The sequence below is a fragment of the Cuculus canorus genome, chromosome 3, assembly GCF_017976375.1.
Source record: "Cuculus canorus isolate bCucCan1 chromosome 3, bCucCan1.pri, whole genome shotgun sequence".
Classification (NCBI taxonomy): domain Eukaryota; kingdom Metazoa; phylum Chordata; class Aves; order Cuculiformes; family Cuculidae; genus Cuculus; species Cuculus canorus.
In genome coordinates, this window is record NC_071403.1 from 77,220,641 (window position 1) to 77,244,511 (window position 23,871).

General features: G+C 42.4%; 1 protein-coding gene across 1 annotated transcript in view; it reads left to right on the forward strand.

Moving 5' to 3' along the window:
* The window catches only part of LOC128851864 (spectrin beta chain, non-erythrocytic 1-like), a 123,555-nt gene extending 99,827 nt beyond the window's left edge, over nucleotides 1-23,728 (forward strand). Inside the window, 24 exon segments of the mRNA XM_054063951.1 lie at nucleotides 378-536; nucleotides 1,149-1,451; nucleotides 2,256-2,409; nucleotides 3,112-3,982; nucleotides 4,128-4,265; nucleotides 4,894-5,650; nucleotides 5,910-6,112; nucleotides 12,445-12,535; nucleotides 16,523-16,576; nucleotides 16,578-16,607; nucleotides 16,609-16,671; nucleotides 18,286-18,489; nucleotides 18,492-18,533; nucleotides 18,535-18,552; nucleotides 19,247-19,270; nucleotides 19,272-19,292; nucleotides 19,294-19,473; nucleotides 19,661-19,718; nucleotides 19,721-19,746; nucleotides 19,748-19,777; nucleotides 20,064-20,342; nucleotides 21,537-21,667; nucleotides 22,976-23,180; nucleotides 23,324-23,728. Coding sequence (XP_053919926.1) covers nucleotides 378-536; nucleotides 1,149-1,451; nucleotides 2,256-2,409; nucleotides 3,112-3,982; nucleotides 4,128-4,265; nucleotides 4,894-5,650; nucleotides 5,910-6,112; nucleotides 12,445-12,535; nucleotides 16,523-16,576; nucleotides 16,578-16,607; nucleotides 16,609-16,671; nucleotides 18,286-18,489; nucleotides 18,492-18,533; nucleotides 18,535-18,552; nucleotides 19,247-19,270; nucleotides 19,272-19,292; nucleotides 19,294-19,473; nucleotides 19,661-19,718; nucleotides 19,721-19,746; nucleotides 19,748-19,777; nucleotides 20,064-20,342; nucleotides 21,537-21,667; nucleotides 22,976-23,180; nucleotides 23,324-23,713 — 4,431 coding nt within the window. The 3' untranslated portion in view covers nucleotides 23,714-23,728.
* Nucleotides 23,729-23,871: the final 143 nt, after the last annotated feature.

The following is a 23,871-nucleotide window of genomic DNA, read 5'->3' on the forward strand; positions in this document are numbered from 1 at the left end:
AGGAGAGTAGCACTGAGAAGACTGTTTTAACAAATGCTCCTTTACGCATTGGAGCCAGGTGGTTTGCTTAGGCTTTGTTGGAGGCAAAAACCAAATGAACCCAAGAAAATCCATCTGAGGTAATCAAGTCTTATACCTCCTGCTCAGAAAATGAATGAATTGAGAACAAATTTTAAGTCAGGTGCTTACATTAGCAGACAGGGTGTAAGGTCAGCCAATACAAATTGAATTTATTGGCATATAAATAAACAAGCCAGTTTTGTGAAATTTGGCTCTAGTGACTTCAGTCCTGATTTCATGCAAAGAAGATGTGATTTATCGTAATCCCGTAAGAATGTGTGTTTAGAAGACTTGTGTTTTTTTCTCCACAACTTCAGGCCTGGGAAAGACTGGAAAAAGCTGAACATGAAAGAGAACTGGCACTGCGAAATGAGCTCATCAGACAAGAGAAACTGGAACAACTTGCACGCAGATTTGATCGCAAGGCAGCTATGAGAGAAACTTGGCTGAGTGAAAATCAGCGTCTCGTTTCTCAGGTGCTGCTTTCAAAAATTGTTTGTGTGACTAAGATGATTCCCATGAGCAATTATAGGATACTGTTCTTGCAAAGGGAACATTTCCTCCCCTATGCTTCGTATTTTACTGAATCTATGTACCTTTATGTTTGTAGCCTGTATGTGTCTATGTATATTTTGTGTGTATGTGTATGTGCTGTATGTTCTATCTTTAATGCATTTGGGATGTCTTTTCCTTGACTCTTTCCAGTCTGTACTCATGAGATACTGATGTGGAAATATCCGCCCACACTCCACATTTTCTTTATCTGAATGATTCGGTTAATCCAGTGGAATCAGGCCAGGAATTAATTTTATTTTTTAATATCTTAGAGATTACTTCAAAAAAAATCGAAAACCTCAGCATAATCCTGATGGCCACCATGATTCTTTCCCCAATGGTAGTAAATGATTGTATAAGTGGTTCTCTGGTTATCAGAAGTATCTCTGATTTTATTAAAGAAGACTTTTCAGAGCTTTTTCACATCCCAGATGTGCTAACAAGTGTATTCTGCACAATCGGAAATCTTGTTATGAGCAGTAGGGCTTTCCTCCTCAACAGCCATTACTGAAGAAGCATCTCTGTCTTTACAGGATAATTTTGGCTTTGACCTTCCAGCAGTAGAGGCTGCAACAAAAAAACACGAGGCCATTGAAACAGACATTGCAGCCTATGAAGAACGAGTCCAGGCTGTGGTTGCAGTTGCAAAGGAGCTTGAGACTGAGAATTACCATGATATCAAACGCATTACTGCGAGAAAAGACAACGTTATCCGCCTATGGGAGTATCTCCTGGAGCTGCTTAGGGCACGGAGACAGCGGCTGGAGATGAATCTTGGTCTGCAAAAGATTTTCCAGGAAATGCTGTACATTATGGACTGGATGGATGAGATGAAGGTAGGTGTTAGCCATTTGTGAATGTAAACCAAATATTCTGGAGAGGTGTAGATGTCCTTTTCTGGAAATTTGTAAGATTCGTTTTACCAGACTGGTTTAATAGATGAATGCAGAAGATCCACATTCAGGAGCAGTAAACAAATTCCTCATACCTTATGATGATTCCTTAAAAATAAAGATTAAAACGAGTAAAGGAAAAAAAACAACTTTACTCCTATAAAAAGCTACTTCATAGCTTTGTTCCTCTTGCAAAAGGGCTTTGGCCACCATGCTTGGGTCAGCATGATAATTTTGGTGAAAAGCAATTAAATAATCCCTCTTCACAATTTACGTGGGGAACAAGTCACCTCTTCACCTCTATGCTTGTAAAAGCATGAATGTCTTCCTGCCTATTCTCCTAGGATCTGGGAGGGGAAAGACCATGACTTTCTTCTTGTCCATCAGCCAGCAGAACTTCGAAGCTCTTGGAGGAGAGAAAGATGTGTGTAGCTCAGTGGCAGCTCACTGCACCTGGACTGAGTGTTTTTCATTGGTGCTGCTGAGCTAGCTTAACCTTTCCTCATCCTAGACTTAAAACTGCATTAAAAAGCAGTGAAGTTCTTCATGGTTGGCAGTCATTTTAAAAATCTTGGCTCAAATTTTTATCAGCTATGTCTCTATCCATTTGAAATGGCTCTTATGGGCCAAGTCTTTCTCTGGATTTAAATCAATGTAATAACATAGAATAGTGTAATGCCTGGAGTCATTAAGAAACAAACAGCTTATGGCCTTCTGCCTGTCTTATACCTTTTTCGTCTTGATCAGGTGCTTTTGCTTTCTCAAGACTACGGCAAACATTTGTTAGGAGTTGAAGACCTATTGCAGAAACATGCTCTTGTGGAAGCTGACATTGCTATTCAGGCTGAGAGAGTGAGAGGGGTCAATGCATCTGCTCAGAAGTTTGCCACTGATGGAGAAGGTAACTAGCAGCCAACACATCCTTCTTTGTCTTAATTACCTATGAGGTTATCTGTAAGCCTCATTAGTTCTGCAAGGCATGTTTCAATTCAACACCAGAATAAAAGAATCCAGCTTAATTTGTTCCTTCTTTACTCGCTATGTCAATGATTAATTTGTCCAGGTACCTGCTCAGGAATTCGTTGTAGCATTGTGTTTTGCATGGGATGTCACACTTCAAACCAGCAGCTGCTGTAACTTTGTAGTAGTCACCATTAATTCTGCATTCTGTGTTTCTAATGCAACAATACAAATTATTTGACCCAATCTGATACTATTCCAAATTGTGCTAAATAAAAACAATTCCGCTAAACCAGTGCCATTAACTAGAGTAAATTATGTTAATTTTGTGCAATTGTGTGTGTGAAGCTGGTATAAAACTGGAGTAGTGAATTTTATTTCACTGAAAGCAGTCAGGAATAGCTTTCCTTTTGTTTCTTTTTTTGGTTTTATGCGAAGAACATTTTTTCTGATCTATATTATTATTGTATGGTGGAGCTTAAATAGCTCACACTCACTTTCAGGAGACTTGAGTATAAATTCTTTTATGTAAACTTTGTAGATGGAACAAAAAGGATTCAGATTCATACAGCTCTGTGTGCCCCAGGTGTAGAGATGAAAATGAATCAGTCCAAGTCGTAACGTACATTCTCTATCTGAACAGGTTACAAACCATGTGACCCACAGGTTATCAGGGACCGTGTTGCTCACATGGAGTTCTGTTACCAAGAGTTGTGCCAGCTTGCAGCTGAGCGCCGGGCCCGCTTGGAGGAGTCCCGGCGCCTCTGGAAGTTCTTCTGGGAAATGGCTGAAGAAGAGGGTTGGATCAGGGAGAAGGAACAGATCCTGTCATCTGATGACTATGGGAAGGACTTAACCAGTGTTGTACGTCTCATGAGTAAACATAAGGCATTTGAAGATGAAATGAGTGGTCGTAGTGGCCACTTTCAGCAGGCGATAAAAGAAGGTGAAGACATGATTGCGGAGGAGCATTTTGGGTCTGAGAAAATCAGAGAAAGAATTAAGGATATTAGGGAGCAGTGGGCTAACTTGGAACAGTTATCTGCCATTAGGAAGAAGCGTCTGGAGGAAGCCTCTCTCCTTCACCAGTTCCAGGCTGATGCTGATGATATTGATGCATGGATGTTGGACATCCTCAAAATTGTCTCCAGCAATGATGTTGGCCATGATGAATATTCCACTCAGTCTTTGGTCAAGAAACACAAAGATGTGGCTGAAGAGATTGCAAGCTACCGGCCAATCATTGACTCGCTTCATGAACAAGCAAAGGCTCTACCGCAGGAACATGCTGGATCTCCAGATGTGCAAGGCAGGTTGTCCGGAATAGAGGAAAGATACAAAGAGGTTGCTGAGCTGACTCGGCTGCGTAAACAGGCCTTGCAGGATACCCTTGCTCTTTATAAAATGTTCAGTGAGGCAGATGCTTGTGAGCTTTGGATTGACGAAAAGGAGAAGTGGCTGAATAATATGCAGATTCCAGAGAAACTGGAGGACCTGGAAGTGATCCAGCACAGGTGAGAATGCTTTTACCAAGAGGTTTGGGGAATACTGACTGGAAGTTTTTTTTACCCCAGCTACCTTTCTCACCTTGCTCGTGGCTCAGATTCTCTAATGCCTATGTGATCTTTTTTGATTTGATTTTTCTTTTTCCCGCTCCAGATTTGAAAGCTTAGAACCAGAAATGAACAATCAGGCATCACGTGTTGCGGTAGTGAACCAAATTGCTAGACAGCTAATGCACAGTGGCCATCCAAGTGAGAAGGAGATCAAAGCGCAGCAAGATAAACTCAACACAAGGTAAGTGAAAGCCTCACGCTCAGTAACAGGACACTGAAACAAGTAGAGTGGGATCATTTCTGTTTCTTATGTGTTTTTTAAGATATTCTGATACTGTTATTGAAGGGTTATCTTCAAGGTGGGCCTTTAAAACCTCAGAAGGAAAAAGAGTTGTATTTTTCAAACATTTCATTAACAGGTGGAGTGTTGCTGTTGACTTCAGTCGGGTGCTGAGTGTATCAGCACCTTTATTTAAGAGCTGGAAATTTACTGTAATCACTACTATAATAAAAAAGAAACCAATTTCATCTAAACTCACTCATTTGTTGGCTTCAAAATAATCCAACAGCGTACATTTAGTGTGAAAATTAGACGTAGCTAGCAATTTTTCACTTGAGGAAAAATGATACTTTTAAGATTGCCGGTACTTGTCGTACTCTTAATAAATACCATGGCTTGGTTAACGGCTGTTTTGCTAAAACTATTGATCATACGTGAAGGACTGAAAAAAACTCCATGAATATTCAAGTTATTTCGTGGCTTACCAAGCTAATGTGAGCAACTGCTCACTCAATGATGTTGTGATAGCCTTTTCCCTTATTATATATGAATCTCAATTTCTCTGCTTTTGTCTCCTCACAAATTTCAGATGGAGCCAGTTCAGAGAACTGGTAGATAGGAAGAAGGATGCTCTGCTCTCTGCTCTGAGTATCCAGAACTACCATCTTGAATGTAACGAAACCAAATCCTGGATTAGAGAAAAGACCAAAGTGATCGAATCCACACAAGATCTGGGTAATGATCTGGCTGGAGTGATGGCCCTGCAGAGGAAGCTGACAGGCATGGAGCGTGACCTGGTAGCCATTGAAGCCAAGCTAAGTGACCTGCAAAAAGAGGCAGAAAAGTTGGAATCTGAGCATCCTGACCAGGCACAGGCTATCCTTTCACGGCTCGCAGAAATCAATGATGTATGGGAAGAAATGAAGACCACCCTCAAGAACCGGGAAGAGTCCCTTGGAGAGGCAAGCAAACTGCAGCAGTTCCTGAGAGATCTGGATGACTTCCAGTCTTGGCTATCCAGAACGCAGACTGCAATTGCATCGGAAGATATGCCAAACACACTGACAGAGGCTGAGAAGCTGCTCACTCAACATGAGAATATTAAGAATGAAATCGACAATTATGAGGAAGATTATCAGAAAATGAGGGACATGGGTGAGATGGTGACACAGGGACAGACTGACGCTCAGTACATGTTCTTACGCCAGCGCCTACAAGCTTTGGACACTGGATGGAATGAGCTCCACAAAATGTGGGAGAACAGGCAAAATCTCCTTTCCCAGTCTCATGCCTACCAGTTGTTTCTCAGAGATACCAAGCAAGCAGAAGCATTTCTTAATAACCAGGCAAGTGGTCAACTTAAATCTTATTTTTATTTCTACAGCTTCACACCCTATACTGTAAGCAATTAAGAAACAAGATCATTTGGCAGGAGAGCTACAAACAGATTAATTAACCTTTTTTAAATTTTAACTTGTTTTTTGTATTTACTTTTAACTGTTCTTTCAAGATGGTTCTTTTCATATGTGGTGAATCTGTTGTTGGAGCAGACAGCATAGCCTGAGTGTAATACTTTTCTCTCTCTGGTTTATGGTTTCATCACAGGAGTATGTTTTGGCACACACAGAAATGCCCACTACCTTGGAAGGAGCAGAAGCTGCTATTAAAAAACAGGAGGATTTCATGACCACGATGGATGCCAATGAAGAAAAGATCAATGCAGTCGTAGAGACTGGCAGGAGGCTAGTTAGTGATGGGAATATTAACTCTGATAAAATCCAGGAGAAAGTGGACTCTATTGATGACAGGTAAGGTCAGAATGATGATGGAGTGTAGCTGTTCATATTTTAATTCTGTTCTCCAAGAGATGACCTTTTACCAGAATCCAAGGGCAAAGTAACACATTAGAAAATGTCTGTTGCAGAGTGTTTTTTTTGTCCTGTTGAAAAGCAGAAACTGTAATGTTTCCAAAATGTGCTGGGCTGATCTTAATTAAATACCTCTCCTATTTTCTAGAGACTTACTAGGTAATGATCTCACTGCATGGAATTTGGCTATATAATTCTTGGAGTATTAACAGCCTTTATGTTATGGAGGGAACTGTACTATTTAGCTATACCTGGTTCCACAAGTCTTAGTTTTCTCTGCTACCTCCTACCTGATTTAATGATAATAATGTATTCCTGTCCTTCCTCATATTCCTGTCCTTCCTTGGATGAAGGAATGTGGCTCTTCAAGAGTGTAGTTGCCATTGTATCTACCCCACCCACTTGGCTTTGATCATCTTTTCCAACTTGTCTGGCCCTTTTGAAGTCAGATTAGGAAGCATTGGTACAAATGTGTCTTTCGTCCTAGAACAGGTCTTTTGCTTTGTTTCTTTAGCTGTGGCATGGACGCTGTAGAATGTTAAGAGTTTCTTTTTCTTTGAAAACCGAATGTTCAGTTTTGATGTCTATGATTCCTATTTTTTTCTGCTTTTGGTTTGAATAATAGTGGAGTCTTTCAAGACCCTTTTCAATCATGACTATCAGAACACAGCAGTAAGCTCATACAGAACTTTCATATCAGATGTTACTGATGACCTTTCTGTCAGACTTGTGACCTCCTGCAGCCAGTAATCTCAGAAATATGCTGATGCCTTTATCTCCAAGGAGAAACTGAACTGAAGTATTTCAGAAAACATTGTGCCTTTCGTACTTTGGCAGATGTATCCCTCTTTGTACGTATCCACTTTAGCTGTAGCTCGTGGCTTCCAAGAAAGGCAGATATTCCTGTTCCCAGAGCTTGCTGAGGGGCTCTGAGCCCTCTGACACCTGACCCTGAGGCTTCTTCATTTTTTCATTCTCTCTCTAATCAGCTTGACTCTCTTTAGATCCCAAAGAGAATCTGCAAAGGGCAGGAAGAGGAGATCATGTGAAAGCAATCAATGTGAAAGCCAGAAAATAAGTTTTCCTTATTTACACTCTCTGACTTCCAGTGTCCTGTGCTGTAAGTTTTCCCATCCACTTATGAATGCAGGAGGAGTTGATCCTGGTCTTCTGGTCTTTCTGCAACTTTTGGAATACTAAAAGATGGCATCCAAGGGTATAGTAGCAAATGGTCAGCTGCTTCTTCCAGCGCTTTCTGAGGTGGCTGGAGTGGGAGACAGCTTTGTCCTCTGTCCTGTGTGCTCTGCAGAGAGGTTTCTGCAGCCCTGGCTGTGGAATGAGTGCTGGAGTTCCTACTCTGAGTGACAGGCAAGTCTGAGAGACTGGGGTTTTTTCTAAGCCCGCTCTTTTTCAACGTTTCCTCAATTCCAAAGCTATTTATGCAGAGCACTGCAAAAACCATCCGGTGGGCTGCTATTCAGGAAATCCGTGCAATTGCTCTTGGAGTCTGTAAGGCTGATAAGCCTCAAGAACAAAGCCTTCAGGCTGGATGTAGTGGGAGTGGTAGCAAAGGAACCTCTTTGGTTTGACAAAAACTGCTCTCCCAACCGAGCTCCACCTGGATGTATAACAAAGGACCAAAACAAACAAGTACAAATATGTGCAATGGCTTCATACTTCCCATATGGAGCTCTTTGTAGTTTTTAATATTGTTAATAGTGTTTTTTACAGTTGTGCTTTCAAGCTGTTCCAGAGGAGACCCTGCTGTCCATTGACAGAGTAGACAGACACTGTCCTAAAATGCTTACCATCTAAATAGACACATCTATATCAAGCTAAGGAAGGAGAGGAGAGAGCAAAAGTAGAGTGGAGCTGTGCAATAGGAGAGAAACACTTCAGCACAGTCTTTTTCTGCAGCTCATAGGGAAGAGCAAATGCGAATATGTAAATAGAGAAAGGGTGAAGGAAGAAGATGGGTTTGAATGAAGCTATCAGTAGCTGCCTTTTCCAGCTAGGAAAGAATCATAGAATCACCAGGTTGGAAAGGACCCACTGGATCATTGAGTCCAACCGTTCCTAACACTCCCTTAAACCATGTCCCTACGCACTTCATCAACCCGTTCCTTGAGCACCTCCAGGGAAGGAGACTCAACCACCTCCCTGGGCCTACTCGACCACTATTCCAGTGCCCAGTGACTCTTTCTGTGAAGAATTTTTTTCTGATATCCAGCCTGAACCTCCTCTGGCAGAGCCAGCTCCCTCCTCTCCACAACCTCCTTTCACGTAGTTGTAGAGAGTAATAAGGTCCCCCTTCAGCCTCCTCCTCTCCAGGCTAGACAACCTCAGTTCCCTCAGCTGCTCCTTGTAAGACTTGTTCTTTAGACCCTTCACCAGCTTTGTTGCTCTTCTCTGGACACGCTCCAGAGCCTCAACATCCTTCTTGGAGTGAGGGGCGCAGAACTGAACACAGTATTCGAGGTGTGGTCTTACCAGTGCCGAGTACAGAGGGAGAATAACCTCCCTGGACCTGCTGGTCACACCGTTTCTGATACAAGCCAAGATGCCATTGGCCTTCTTGGCCCCCTGGGCACACTGCTGGCTCATGTTCAGTGGCTGTCAACCATTACCCCCAGGTCCCTCTCCTCCGTGCAGCTCTCCAGCCACTCTTCCCCCAGTCTGTAGCAGTGCATAGGGTTGTTGTGCCCCAAGTGCAGGACCTGGCATTTGGCCTTGTTGAACCTCATGCCATTGGCCTCAGCCCAGCGGTCCAGCCTGTTAAGATCCCTTTGCAGAGCTCCCTACCCTCCAGCAGATCCACACTTCCACCCAGAAGCTGGTCTCCCCAGTGCAGCTGTCCCTGCTTTGGTGACTACTGCTGTTTCTGCCAGACAGAGGGAAAGTATGTTCTCCTCCATTTTCTGTTGGAAGAGTGTAAGGGGACTGCCCTAGTCTGTATGCCTACACATGGCCTCTCTGATTTCACAAAGGAGACTGAGTTTAAAGACAGTGGCAGATCTGACTCAGATTGTGATCTGGGACTGTCCTTCATCAACTTTTGTGTTTGTGCAGCTTTCTGCTCAACAGAGAACAGCAGTAATTTTTATTCCTGCCCATTCAGAAAGGAGAGTGCCTATTGTTTGCTGGAACAGCCAGAGGTGCTATGATAGCCTTGCATGTATCTCAGTATTCTTAGCTGGCAGTTGCATTCACGCTACATGTAAGATTTATTATTCCTGCACGGGCTCTGAAACCCATAGGGCTAACAGTTAAACCGCAAGTGGTTTTGTCAGTTTTCAGCATTGTTAGCATTCTCAGGGGCCTCTGGGGAGACAGCGTAGGACATAGTGGCAAACTTCAGTGCTCTGCTCTGGATTAATTTGAATCAGACACCTCCTTGTGCTGAACGGATCTCATTTTCTTGTTTTAGATTCTTCTTAATGTTGCCACAGAGGGAGATGCCCCCATGTTTTAACTGACTATGGTACATTGCCTATCCACTCTTTTACCAGGTCTGGCTGAGCTTGGACGTTTGGATCTGAGGTTGCTTCTTCAGTAGAGCAAACTCTTTTGCGCAAGCGTGAGATCTTCTTCCACAACTTTTAGCAAATCAATAAGAAGCAGTCATTGAGAACCTTTAAGTGTGATACGGTCTGAGCTTCTGGCCCTTCTCTGCTGTGTGTGTCTTGGAAAAGCAGGGGCTTGACAGTGATGACTGCAATCAGCAGCTAAGCAGTAAGCTTGATGCTTTTCTTCACCCTCCAGTGATGTCTGAGTGCTTGTAGCCTTCAACAGAGCTGCAGTCCAGCCTGTCTGCCTCCCCAGCATTCCCGGCTGGCTCAGCTGGGGCCTTCACACACGCAGCCAGGGAAGCAGAGTGACCAGGCAGCCTCCTTAACACCACCCTCTTCTAAGATCTGGATAAAAATTAGTGTTGTGAAGGATTCTTCTCTAGTCCGTCTGCCTGACACCCTTCTAACGTACTGGTAGTAGATGATAGGAGAAGCTTTCTAGTGGTAGGGGTAGTTACACACAGGAAACTCAAAATCTGTTATTGGAGCTTTTAAAAGAAACATTTAGGGAAACATGAACAAGGAATTAATAATATTGAGGTATAGCCAGTCTGGGTCAGGAGAATGAACTAAATGACTCCTTAAAGCCTTTCATTCGCAGAAAAAATAACATCAAATCTGTGATGAAAATACAGGAATACCTGCCTATTCCTGCAGTGTACATTCTTGGAATACTACTACCATATCTTCAAGTGTCCAGTTTAAACTATGTTACAGTTCAGCCCTGTTCTTCTTTAGAGAATATTCTTTCAGTCTTATTCCAGGATCTGAACAATCAAACAGGCTCTTACAGTGCAATAGCTCTAAGCATCAAAGATCATGTTTGTTATGCTGAGGATAAATGAAAAAAAGAGAAAGCAAGCTATATCATCATCAGTTTGATATCCCTGCATGGTTTCCCTTTAAAGTTAGCAAAATTAGTATTTCCAGCAGTCTTTGGGTGATATATTTGTTAGCTGTTTAAACTCTCAACGTAAGAACTTCTGTACTTAATCTTAACTCTATTCAAATGTCATGAATATTCTCCTTTCAATTTCGCAGCTCGTGTCTTTTCCTGAAGACATGAGTTGAGAATATAATCTAGCCTTAAATCTATGAAATCATCGTGATAAAATCACTCAGATAATTCCTTGCTTCATTTTAGCAACCTGAGTAATGCACTGTATTTGCCCAGGTGTATAAAAAACAGCCAAGAAAGAGCGGAATGAAACCAAATTATATTAGCTATTTTACAGAGATTTTTTCCCGAGGCACAGCTTGTGTGTCCTTTCCTTTGTGCTCTCTCAGAGAACGCTTGTCAAAACTTCAGAATTACCTGGGCTTGGAGTCCAGCCTCTTGCTTTGATAGTTATGTTTGTCTTCCTTGCCATCTGATCTGTAAATCAGTTTTCTTGATGTACAGCTAAATAGATGCTGCTTGCCTGGTTATTCAGGTGAAGCTGTTGAGACATAAGAGAAGCAATTTGTAGTTCTGTAAAGAGTTTTCTTCTGTTCCTCTGCCTACAGACCTTCTGCTTTTATGTGAAATGTATTCCTTGTGTTTCTGAAGTGAGGAAATTCATAGCAGAGAGCTCCCTGTGGTAGTTTATTGTAGATCAGCAAAAGTGATGTCCTAATCCAGTTGTTGTCATCAACATGTAATTTATAGTCCTTTGGAGTATCGTGAGTCTCTGGAGATTTCCACTAATATGGATTTATTTAGCTATTGCGTTATGTGCTGAGATCATCTTATAAATTGCCACCCTTATAATAATTTCTCTCTAACCTTATTTATCTTACGTTATTGCAAAGGGCAGCAATATTTCACTTTAAGGCCTTGTACGGTGAAATATGAACATACCTAACACAATGGACAGTACGTAAAATTATCTTCTTTACTCTGTCTCCCCACCTAAATCACCTCATCAATAATGAAAGTACTGAAGGACAGGGATAACTACTCCAAATTAAGCATCAGTTAAAAACGTGTTCAGAGGTAGCTTGGGAATCAGCTCTTCAGGCATCATGTCTAACTGAAGAACCCAGCAAGACCTTTGGGACTGCCAGAGTGACTCATCCTTCAAGGGGCAAATAGTTGTGAATTAAAAATAGGGGTTCTAGACTAACCTTTTCTTCTGTCTTAAAAATATGTTCCAACACGAGGCTTCTATTTGCAGAAGCGTGCAGGTGTGTCCCATATGTTTGTTGTTTGCTAAAACAGCACTTGGAAGGTTGTATAAACCACCCGAGCTTTGTTCAGGGGAAGGCGACGCTGAGCTATAGCGAAGGTGTATTATAAAGAACGTTACAGCAAGTACACACAGCAAGAGCCACGTAATATGCAATCTTATTGTTGCGATTTTGCAGATAGTTTTCTTGTGTTACTTGGCAGACAGTCTGAACCTTCCTGTGCTCTTGAAAATAGTGGATCAAATTTTGTACATAACACTCAATGAAATCCCGCTGATTTCAAACATTTCCCTGTGTGTTTAACTGGTCACGAAAAGAAGTGGATGCTGCACTTCAGTAAGCACATTAAATAACATGTGCATGTCTGAGCTTCAAAATGAAGTACTGTCCTTCATTTGAAGAGCAGTACAAAGCACACATCACATACTTATTCGACATGTGTATCCCAAAGGGGACACAGGAATGAATATATCATATGTTTGAATGAAATGCTTATTTCAAGGCTTTTTTCTCTGCTGTTATTTTTTTAACTAGACATAGGAAGAACCGTGAAGCGGCCAGTGAACTTCTGATGAGACTGAAAGATAACAGAGATCTTCAAAAGTTTCTTCAGGATTGTCAAGAGGTAAATAACGTCTTTTCACTTCTGTTGCTAAAAGCTGCATCCTGCAGAAGAGCATTCTTACCCCATGTTTTACAAGGAGTGGAATACTCAACATTTTGCAGTCAAGTCATCCAGCAGTATTTAGTGTGGAGTAAACAACTAAAAAAAAACCCTACCCCTCCCAAACAAAATATTGTTTGGTTTTTTACTCACATTAACTGAATTTCCTTTTGCCATCTAAGCTAAAGACAGGGAGAATTGCTAAAAGCAGTGAAGATTTTGCTGCTGTGGTATAAATTAACCATATGGAGTCTGGTGGGATTAGCACTGAACGCACCAAGAATTTTGTCCACAGCTGTATGTGGCAGAAGATTTCAAGTGATTTCTACAAAACGATTGTCAGAAGAATAAGAAATTAGGAACAAGAGGGGAGCAGGATTAACCTGGATCATTTTTAATGTGTTATTTGTCTGATAGTTTGCGTGTGTTTAAAATTGTTAAGTACTAGAGCATTTAAAAAAAGATATCCTTTCCAGATTTTCTAGTGACTTACATGGACTGTTTACACTGAAGTCAACATTCTAAGCTAGGAATAATCTTGTTCCTAGCAAAAGGAATTAATCACATAATTTTCAGGTTGTTTCGTGCAGTCCTGACAGATATTAAAGAGCCTTGCCTGTGACATGCATTAAAAACTAGCTATCCTTATCTGAAGCCTGCAAAGAGAACTGGCTGTGACAAAGCTGTGCTTGTAAATTCAAGAGTCAGTACATGAGCTGCACCTCTTAGCCAGCTGCAAGAGACTGGAAGACACTGCAGTGTGTCTGAATGGATTATTGCACTGCTGGGATTTCATGCAAGAAACAAACAAAATGAGGATCATAAACCGGGCAAACGATGTTTACTGCTTGGTTGCCTGGATGCAGTCTGTTTTCCTGCATTGCGTAAGCTAGCCATGAACTTGGCTTAAGTTCCTCCTTCCTTGGTAGTGAAAACATGATAAATTAGCAAAAAATGTGCTGTTATTAGCAGCAGCTTTTTCCTTCCTCTGTAACATCTCTAGTACAAAAGTCTCCCTGGCTCTTGGAGCTCTTCTTAGCCTCTGTGACAGTGCGGTTGTGTTTCTAGGATCTGTGCTTTCCCCTGTATCATGGAAAGAAAAAGAAAAACATAAAAGCGCTAGTGTCTGGCTGCCTGAATGCCTTTCCCCTTGATTATTTGTCTCCAGCCACTAAAGCATGGATGTCTCCACGGCAGGGTTCAAAGACAGAACTTACAATACCGAAACGTTACAAATTTCTCCAGTCCTTTTTGAGAGGACATTAGCCTTGACCATAGTTGAATGGTGCTTTTCTGAGAAGACAGCCATAATGAGACTTAGAATTTGCATTAGCATGATTACAAAGTGCCCACTGATACCTACGCTGGGCTGGAGGGATCGTGTGATGGAGTGCCCCTGTCCTGTGCGGTGGAAGGGAGCCAAGGGAATACCTTGTCATTTGCTTTTTCACTAGCACCGGCCGTAAAGCTGAGAATTGTTAGAAAACAGATTTGAACCAGTCTCCCTTTCACCTGGCAATGATCCTTTGGCCTTCCTGCCCGCCACCTTCAGGATGGTTTCCCATCCGTCTGTAACTTGAGGAAAGGAAGAGTGTTTTCTGCAGTGTGCTTCTTCCCCAGGGCAGCCACTTTCCTCAGTGGTCACTCTGCACTGAAGTGTTATTGTAAGTGTGGCCTCCTGCCCCTGGCTCCTTCCTGCCTCTGACTCAGAGGCAAGGCGGCAGGCAGGCTCAGTGGCACTTGAAGAGCTGCCAGGATAGTGCTCAGCAACGATAAATCTTTTCTCCAGGTCACAGGCGAGGGAAAACGCAGCAGTTTGTTGTTGGTAGTCAGATAAACTGTCACAGGTTAATCCTGGGGTGTTGCTTTTTTTGTTTCTTTCATTCCATAAATATGAATGTGTTCAATAAATCACTGAGTGAATGAAATAAAGTGTGATGGCAGAAAATCCTGAGGAGACATGATAAATTTTTTCATTTAGTTTTCTTTGACTCCCTACTCTCTCAGAGCTCACCTTAGAAGAAATTAAAACCGATCTTCCCTGTAAGTGCTTAGAAGTCCCAGCACTGTCTGGGCTAATTTCTCTAGGGATGCCAGAGTGAAAGCATTTGGCGAGACTGCACGTCAGAAGTTTTTCTGCCTGCTTACAGAGTGTGCTGGCAGGTTTTGTCATGCAGTGCAGGCGGCTGTGAGCTTTACGCCGCAAGATAGGCTGTGTCAACTCCAGTATTTGCAGTGTCTGGGAAGTAGAGCAGCAGTCAGTGCTCTTTCACCTCCCCTTGTTGCTCTGCCAGATTTACAAGAGTTTCGTCTCTGTATTTCCCTTAGGTCATGCCTGGGTTTTGTGTCAGAGTGTTAGAGCTTTCAGGGAACTGATAGCAGACGCAAATACTGGAGAAATAAACACTCCAAGTGTTGATCTGAGACACTGTTTTAGGGAATTGCTGTCTTCGTTTGTAAATCTGCTTTTGCACCAGAGATACTGATTTCCAGTGACTGTGGTAGCTGCAAATTCCAGATTTTAATAGTCCCCCCTTAAATTTTTTATTTGCACTTCTCTGTTATAAGAAGAAACATCCATTTGTACAGCTGCCCATGGAAGGTCTTTATTTACATGAGCATATTTCTCTTCAGACTTGATAACAAGATCTAATGAGGTGTTTCTTTGATTGCTCTGATAAATTCTTCATTTTAGAGGAGATTAACAGTGCCTTTAAGGGACAGTTTAAAAAAGGTTTGTGAATGCTAAATGGATTTGTTGCCCTTTATCCTGAGTACATGGCAGAGAACTGGTGAGTCTCACCTCTGCTCTGTTACTCTTCTTGCCAGGGTGCTTCCTCAGCAGGACAACATGCCTTGCTGAAGTGCCCTTCTAGAAACAAAGTTTAGATGTGTTTTAACATTTTCCACTTGGGTAGGCGACTCTAAATATGTGGAAAATGAATCTTTTTCAAATTCCGTAAATGTTCCTGTGAATGTGGGTTTTATCCACACCTAAGGGATAGATAAAGCAGTCAGACTCGCCCTAGGAGGAAATTTGACGTTGGCTGCTGTGGTCACTTTCACATCCTATTTGCCCTTGGCAAATAAGCTATCTCTTAAAGTATTGATTTTCTCTAGTGTTGATCTGGAAATTGTTCTCAGTGTCTTTGTATTTGTAGAAAATCACAATGAAATCAGTCTTGGAATTTATATCATGGAAAAAGGAAAGGCCTGAGTACCAAAACCATCCTGGAGATTGGGACAAATAAACAAATTGATTTATGTAAACCTTTATAGATAAAAGACTTGGGGGGGGTGGAGGGGGAAGGTACAAATGTGTTTGTGAATTGATGGTACGAAACCCGGCTCCATTCTGAAGACTTTTGAGTAGAGAGATTCAGACTTCCTCATTCAGTATTTCCCTGGAACATTTACCTTGAGGCTCTGTTTAATCCTGAAGACTGCCTTTTGCATGCTGCTTCATTAGCGTGTACTTCTGCAGTGTCCTCGTGTCCTCAGGGCATCAGTAAGGTTCCTCAGGGCGTCAGTAAGGTTCCTCAGGGGTGTGGAGGTGACATTCAAGTCCTGAGTAGCAGGTTGACTAATGTTGCAAGGGAAAAGCAGTATAAAAGTACGCTGCGACCAATAAGTAGGACACATGTCCCTGTTTCTCTTGCTTTTGAGCTGGATGAGACCTGAATTTGCTCATCGTGGAGTTGTTTCCGCTTGCTTGGGTCGTGGGTTATTTATGTAATGGAGGTGTATATTTATTTGCTAAAGAGGTGGATCCTTGACTGAGCCCTGAGTAAAAGCAATCTCTAAATCTAGCACAAAAGTGATCTCTAAAACTATTACAACTCTTCTGTAATGGTGCCTCTTTATCTTTGATCTGGTGGCATTTTGATACCCTGCATTATTTCCCACTTGAAAATGTTGTTATGAACATTTGTCTATTTTCCTTTCCAGCTCTCACTCTGGATCAATGAGAAGATGCTTACAGCCCAGGATATGTCCTATGATTGAGGCAAGGAACCTGCATAGCAAATGGCTGAAAACATCAGGCATTTATGGCAGAACTTGCATCCAACAAAGAATGGCTGGAGAAGATTGAAAAGGTAACTAAACGTCTGAACAATGCCTTCATCTTTATCAATGATGTTTATGCAGATAGATGGGAATCTTTTCTTCTGCAGAATTGGTTTTTGAGTCATCTCTCCAGCTAAGGAAAAAGGAGATTGCATTGCTGTAGAATAAGTATCTATCGCATTGTTTCTCCGTGTAACCCATTTTATTCTTCATTGATGTATAAGTGTTTTTTATATAAGACATTTTCACAGTATAATCATTGGCTAAGTTGCCAATTTAATTTTATCTAGTCTTTCATATCTGTTAAGAGGAAGGCATAACCTAGTTGTCATACCCAGTGGGTAGAAGGGGCAAGTGTTGTGATTTGAGCTAGTAATTAGAAGTACTTTCTGGGAAGTAGCAAAACATAGGCAAATGACTGAATTTAGGCTCCATGCTGCCATGCTTGTTTTCATTCATTCAGGACTATAATCAGGGTACCTTTGCCCATGCAAAATTAGTGCATGAAGTGAAGTACAGCCAGTTTTGTGATTAATTAAGATTCACAGCTCTGTATCAAGTTACTTTGAAAGCTTTAATATGCTGTGATGAGCTGTACTTTCTCCCCCCATTTCTTGTGCAGTTCTGGAACACTAAGGAGTCTCGTCTTTAGCTCTGACAGTGGGTTTCTGTTCAGTGTAAGTTAGCTTAATTGCTCGTTTCCTCTCCCACTTTGGCACTCTGTATCCCATTAGAGGCTTTTCTGTGATCTCCAAATAGCAGTACCCTTAATAGTGTAATTAGAAGGCTGCTCTTAGTACTGAAATACATCTTTAGTGATGCTAAGTATCCTTATCCTTTGCATCTGAAAAATCAGATTGCAGCGAAGTACCAAAGCTTTATACCAAGCCACAGCTGACAATCTCTGTATTAAAGTTACACAGTGGTTTGCAGCTATTAAATGTGCTGGGTTTTTGAATTTGCATCTGAATAGATTTTGTCCCTTGTCAGCACCGCCAGGTGCAGAAGAGAACTAGAAGTAAAGAAAGTATTTCCAAAACTAATACAATCTTTGTAAAGGGAAAAAGATCTCTTAAGTGCTCTGCTGGGGCTAGGTGCAGGATTCCTACTTCCCAAGGAACATTGTTCCTCTCCGATATTAACTTAGACCCATGGTAATTGCAGTAACCCATCAACATAACCTTCTTTAGTCGCACAGCTCAGTTTTTGGTGCCGTAAGCTCCCTCTCCCAGCATCACAGTACAATCTTCCTTGCCCTCCCAGTGAACTAGCCCATGGAAGCTGAAGACGGAGCTTGTTCAGCTGCAGCTCCCTCCTCTGCTGTCACGCTGGTGCATTGGGGCAGCCTGCTCCACTCCCATCCGAGTAGTGTCCCCAGTAGCTCCACAAAGGACATGTGTAGTGGGGAAGAGAAAGGACCCATTGCTTGACCTTCCCGTTGTCAAGAAACCCTCTTCCTGGCAACAGATGGACCTGGGAGATGATGTTCTGGAAAGAGTCACTGGATAATTGGAGATAGAAAATGAGTGGTTGATGCTGCCAGCAGATGAGGAATCCTGAGTGACTTACTAATGAGAATAATTTAACTAATGGTCTGTGAGTGCTCCTGAGGAGGTACCATTTTGTTACTCTTTGCTTTGCAGGAGGGAATGCAGCTCATTGCAGAGAAACCAGAGACTGAAGCTGTAGTGAAAGAAAAGCTGACAGGTCTCCATCAAATGTGGGAAGAGCTTGAATCCACTACCCAGACCAAGGCTCAGCGTCTCTTTGATGCGAACAAGGCGGAGCTTTTTACCCAGAGCTGTGCTGATTTGGATAAGTGGCTGAATGGTTTGGAGAGCCAAATTCCAGTCGGAGGGACTACGGAAAAGATCTCACCAGTGTAAACATCCTTGTTGAAGAAGCAGCAGGTTACAATGGAGCACAGGTTGCACAGCAGACAGACAGCAGATACCTGTTCTCAAAGGAATAGATGGGCATCCTTTCAGTTTAGAAAAGAATTTATTTACTTTTCTTCTTGTTGTTTCATATATCTTTAAGGAGAACTAGAAATATGCACAGAAATAAATCGGCTGTAATTTTCTTCATACAAGATCTACTTCGTACTGCCTTCCTTCCCCACATTAATAACTCTGTTCTGTCTTCTGCTGTAGTCCTCCAGTCGCCAATCGTTTCCCCTCTCTGTACATGGCTGCCTGCCTCTGATTCAGACTTGTTCTGAAGCTGGCCGGTGCCTGATTCCCTGCTGGAAAGACAGCAAGGAGTAAGCAAGGGACAGCAGGGAGCAGTGAAGCTCTCGTGTGCAATTAGCGGTGCTCCAAAGTTCTTCAGGATAGCTTGTGAATGATTAATAGAACAGATACAGCTGTGTTGCCCAAAGTCACCATTTGCACGAGCAGACATAACTGAGGGATATCAGCAGGTGTCCACAGTTATGAATCTGTGTTTAAGTTCTTTGCAATATGAATGCTAAGGAATTATTAATGTGGTAGATCCTACTGACCAGCTTCTGTTTTCTCTTCTTATGGAGCTATTGATGTACCCTAATCGTATCAACTGCTTTTTACCTCAGTTTTCAGGGTCTTTTTGCCATGTTCTGTTTAGATGCTGGAGAATCAAATGGATGTTTCGTAAGAAGGAGATAGAGGAAGCTGCAAAGCCAGGCACGGGCTTTAAGCCAAGAAGGGAAGAGTACGGATGAAGTAGATGGCAAGCGCCTTACTGTAGAGAAGAAATTTTTGGAGTTGTTGGAACCTTTGAATGAAAGAAAGGCAAACCTGCTGGCTTCCAAAGAAATCCACCAGTTCAACCGGGATGTGGAAGATGAAATTGTGAGTATAAGAAAAAATCCTGTTCCCCAGACGACAGCAAAATGTCCACCTGTTGCTGAGCTATCAGGAAGAACCTGTTGATGATGTCTTTTTTAATAGCACGTTTGAGTGATGTTGCTTTTTGCATGTTTTATGAACCTGCCTCTCATCTGCTGCCATAACTGTATCTGAGGTTGCTTGAAATTAGATGTACTCTTCTTCTCTTGCTTTCAGTTTGTGGGTCGGAGAGAGGATGGCTATAGCTACGTTACTGATCATGGACACAATCTACAGGACTGTGCAGCTACTAATAAAGAAAAATCAGGTAAGTAGGTGCTGTTAGAGTTCCATACCCAGGATTTCTCCTTAGTCCTGACTAACTCAGGAAAGAAAGGCTTGGGCTGAAATGATGGGTGCTTCTGTGATGATGTGCTGTGGAGAAGGCGGTGTGAGCACTGGGTGGTGGCATGTTCAGGGGTGACAATGGTCCCCAGTTTGTCCCTGTGAGCTGATGGCATGTATTTTGTTGCTCCTCTTGAATTACGATGCCTGACTGGCATTTCTTATTTGTTTGGTGCAGTGTCTCATCAATCTGCTTTTCTCCCATGTAGACCCTTCAGAAGGAAATCCAGGGACATCAGCCTCGTATTGATGACATTTTTGAGAGGAGTCAAAACATTATTACTGAGAGTAGCCCCAATGCTGAAGCAATTCAGCAGAGACTTGCAGACCTGCAGCAACTGTGGAACCTCCTAATCGAGGAGACAGAGAAACGCCACAAGCGCCTTGAGGAGTCTCACAGAGCACAGCAGTACTACTTTGATGCTGCTGAGGCTGAGGCCTGGATGAGCGAGCAGGAGCTCTACATGATGTCAGAAGAGAAAGCCAAAGTGAGCAGCTCCACACCAATACTAGTTTGGTTTTAATTGCTTAGCTAGAGGGGTGGCAGGTGGCCTAATTTAATATGTCACTAATGTAATGGTAACATAAACAAATTTAATTCCCCTGTGAAACCTCAAATGTTTATCTCTTCTATCCGTTATGACACCTCAGATAGTGTGGAGGATAGGCCTTGCTGCACTGAGCCAATGAAGCATCCTCAGACTGTAGATGGCAACTGTGTGCCTGTCTTTGCTGTAAGGTCAGAGTTACCAACACAGCCCAGTTGTGTCAAGTTTTCTATTAGTTTTGAATCACTGGGAACAGCATGGTGCCCCTGTTTGTGAAACAGGCCTGATGGTCACTCAGTTCATGCCATTAGTCATCAGCTTTTACTCCCAGGGAAGTGAAACTGGAAGAACATCAGACCATAACAAAGAGTAGGTGAACTTCTGTTTTTCAAGGAGGTGTAAGAATGCTGTATCTTATTTGTTGTTTACGTAAATATACTGCATTCGTTGCCCTGATAAAATAAAACTTAGCTTTGTATCAGTGTAACACATTTCACGGATATTGAGTCTTTAGTTAAAAAGCATTTGTTTTCTTTTTAAAGCTAAGCAATGCAAATAAAACAGAATATTAATATGAATAGTACATCACAAAAAATATTTTAATTAGAAGGCTTATTGACAATACCAGTTAATACTGAGAGCTGAGAGTTGTTTTTCTTAGTCATAATAATGCATAGAAAGTTTTGATTGGAATTTCTCCAGGCACTTTGGTGGAGAATCCTTTGGCATGGACTCCATAGGGTTTCTTTTCTTTGACCCAGGCTGACATTGAAAAGCCTGAAGAGTGTTCCATTTTTTCTGAGCCCTGCAGAGTCGCCAGTGCACAAACAGCTTCACAGAAGACGAAATCTAACATGCTTAATGCACAGCTGATGAAATTTAGTTCTACATCCCAGAGGGGTTGTTGCATTCACTCTTTCACTTGTTGTTTTGCTTTCTGTGGGTACCATTTGCTGTGAACTCCACTATTAATATGTGATTGTCAGAACAACTTGTCTTCAAGCTGTACTTGGGAGCAGTTTGTTATAAATCTTTCTGGCTACTACTGTTTGCTTGCACGCCAGGTTGAACTTGCTGTGCGATGTCTTTCTCTGGAGTAGGGGATTTGGCTATTATTTTCTATCGCCATTACAGGATGAACAGAGTGCAGTGTCCATGCTGAAGAAACACCAGATTTTGGAACAAGCTGTCGAAGACTATGCTGAAACTGTGCACCAGCTTTCAAAGACCAGCAGAACTTTGGTGGCAGATAACCACCCAGAAAGGTATTTAATGGCCTTTTTAAGTTGGATTGTGCGTTCTTTTAGTAGTTTGGTCACTTTATTGGGTTGTTTTGACACTCAAATACATCAAAGAGTAAGTAGCTCAGTAAAGTGTACAGAGGAAGAGGAGTTCAGCCTTGCTCAGTTCAAGATGCATGTGGTGTGACCCTGGTTTGGGCAAAGACAGGGTCCTGAACAAGGTCAAAGTGTGCAGCTGCTGGATTCTGGATAGTACTGGACACCTCCAATAAATGTCTGTTGTATTCTTTATGCAGGCTAGGGTGTCAGGTCTGCCAGCACCGCTGAACCTTGTGAAGATACGGCAATTCTGAGAGACAAGGGTCCATATTCACTCTTAGAACCAATTTTATGTCCAGCCCATAGGGTCACAGTCATTTATCATTCTGTCCATAGGGCAGGGCTCCCTGAGGTCTGTCTCCTTTGAGATTCCAGTAGCATCAGAGACTCCAAGTCTGGGCACATTAACGTCTTGGTTTTGGTAAATTTATCTTAACTTTCATAAATGGCTTTTCCTGTCGGGAGGATTCAGGAAGCTTAAGAAGTGTTTTGCTGTGAGAGCAGCAGCTAAGCAAAACAAATTCTCTGTTGGCTTTGACTACAAGGCTGATTTGACTGTGAGGCGAATGTGTTTAACTGCTCTGCCTTCATGGCTAGGAAGATAGGGCTGTCTTAGACACTCTCTGCCTCTTGTGGAGGATTGTTATTTAACTCAAAAGCACTCTCTTGTGGTCATCACAATTTCTGATGAGAGTGGGTTTCCTAGCTGACTACTAGAATAACACAATCGACTATAGGAGGCAGAAGAAAGGCAGTTTGCTAGGACTACATGGCTTAGACAAAATATAAGCAAAAGATATGGCAAACACAAATATTAATCACTTTTGGAAATGCTGAGCTTTAGGGAGTAGGAAACCCATACGTGCTTCTGAACTTTGAAGCAAAATTTAAATGCAAATGAAATGCTGCTTGCCTCAGCAGCCCAGATCCTGCCTGTAATTCTGGAAGAAGGCTCTGGTGTGATCTGTGGTCCAAATAATCATAGTTCTCAGCTTCATTCTCTAAAGCCAGGGGCATTGTATGTACAGGGCAGAGAAGGTTTCTAGCTAGTGCCTTCAGCTGTGCCTGCAGAGGGTTGGTCCAGTGTCTGAGTCAAATTTGTGCATGCAGCAAACTTGCATTCAGTGGATTAAATACAAGAGTGACTTCTATTCCTTGTAGGTATTTTTTTCCCCGTTTACTTTTATTATTTGTCAAGGACGATGAGGACTCATTGCTCTCTGTTTTTTCCAGTGAGCGTATCAGTATGCGCCAGTCCAAAGTGGATAAGCTGTATGCAGGCCTGAAGGATCTAGCTGAAGAGAGACGGGGCAAGCTGGATGAGAGACACAGGCTGTTCCAACTTAACCGTGAGGTGGATGACCTGGAGCAATGGATTGCTGAAAGGGAGGTGGTGGCAGGATCCCACGAGCTGGGACAGGACTACGAACATGTAACAGTAAGTTCTTTGGATGTGGCTGCTGGTTGACCTTCCATTTCTGGATGCTGCACGCAGTAGATGGTTAATAGATATGGGTGGTTGGTTTGCTCAAATCAATTTGTAATTACAGCGCTACCTGAGTCCATTTCTCTGTGTTTCAGATGCTACAGGAGCGATTCCGAGAATTCGCCCGAGACACTGGGAACATTGGACAGGAGCGTGTTGATACTGTTAACCACATGGCAGACGAGCTTATCAACTCTGGACATTCAGATGCTGCAACAATTGCAGAGTGGAAGGATGGACTCAATGAGGCCTGGGCTGATCTACTGGAGCTCATTGACACGAGAACACAAATTCTAGCAGCCTCTTATGAACTGCACAAATTTTACCATGATGCCAAGGAGATCTTGGGACGTATTCAAGACAAGCATAAGAAACTGCCTGAAGAGCTTGGTAGAGACCAAAACACAGTGGAAACACTACAGAGAATGCACACAACATTTGAGCATGATATCCAGGCTCTCGGCACACAGGTGCGTAGCGAGTGAGCGGTGCTGTCTGTGGGTATAGGAATCTGCAGAGTTCTGCTGCTGCTCTTGGCTCCTCTGTGGCTGGGAGACACAGTGCTGCTGCCAGCTGCTTTCCAAGTATATTCTGTGGGAAGAATTTTGCCTGTGTCATTTCTGCTTCTCTGTCATTGCATTAG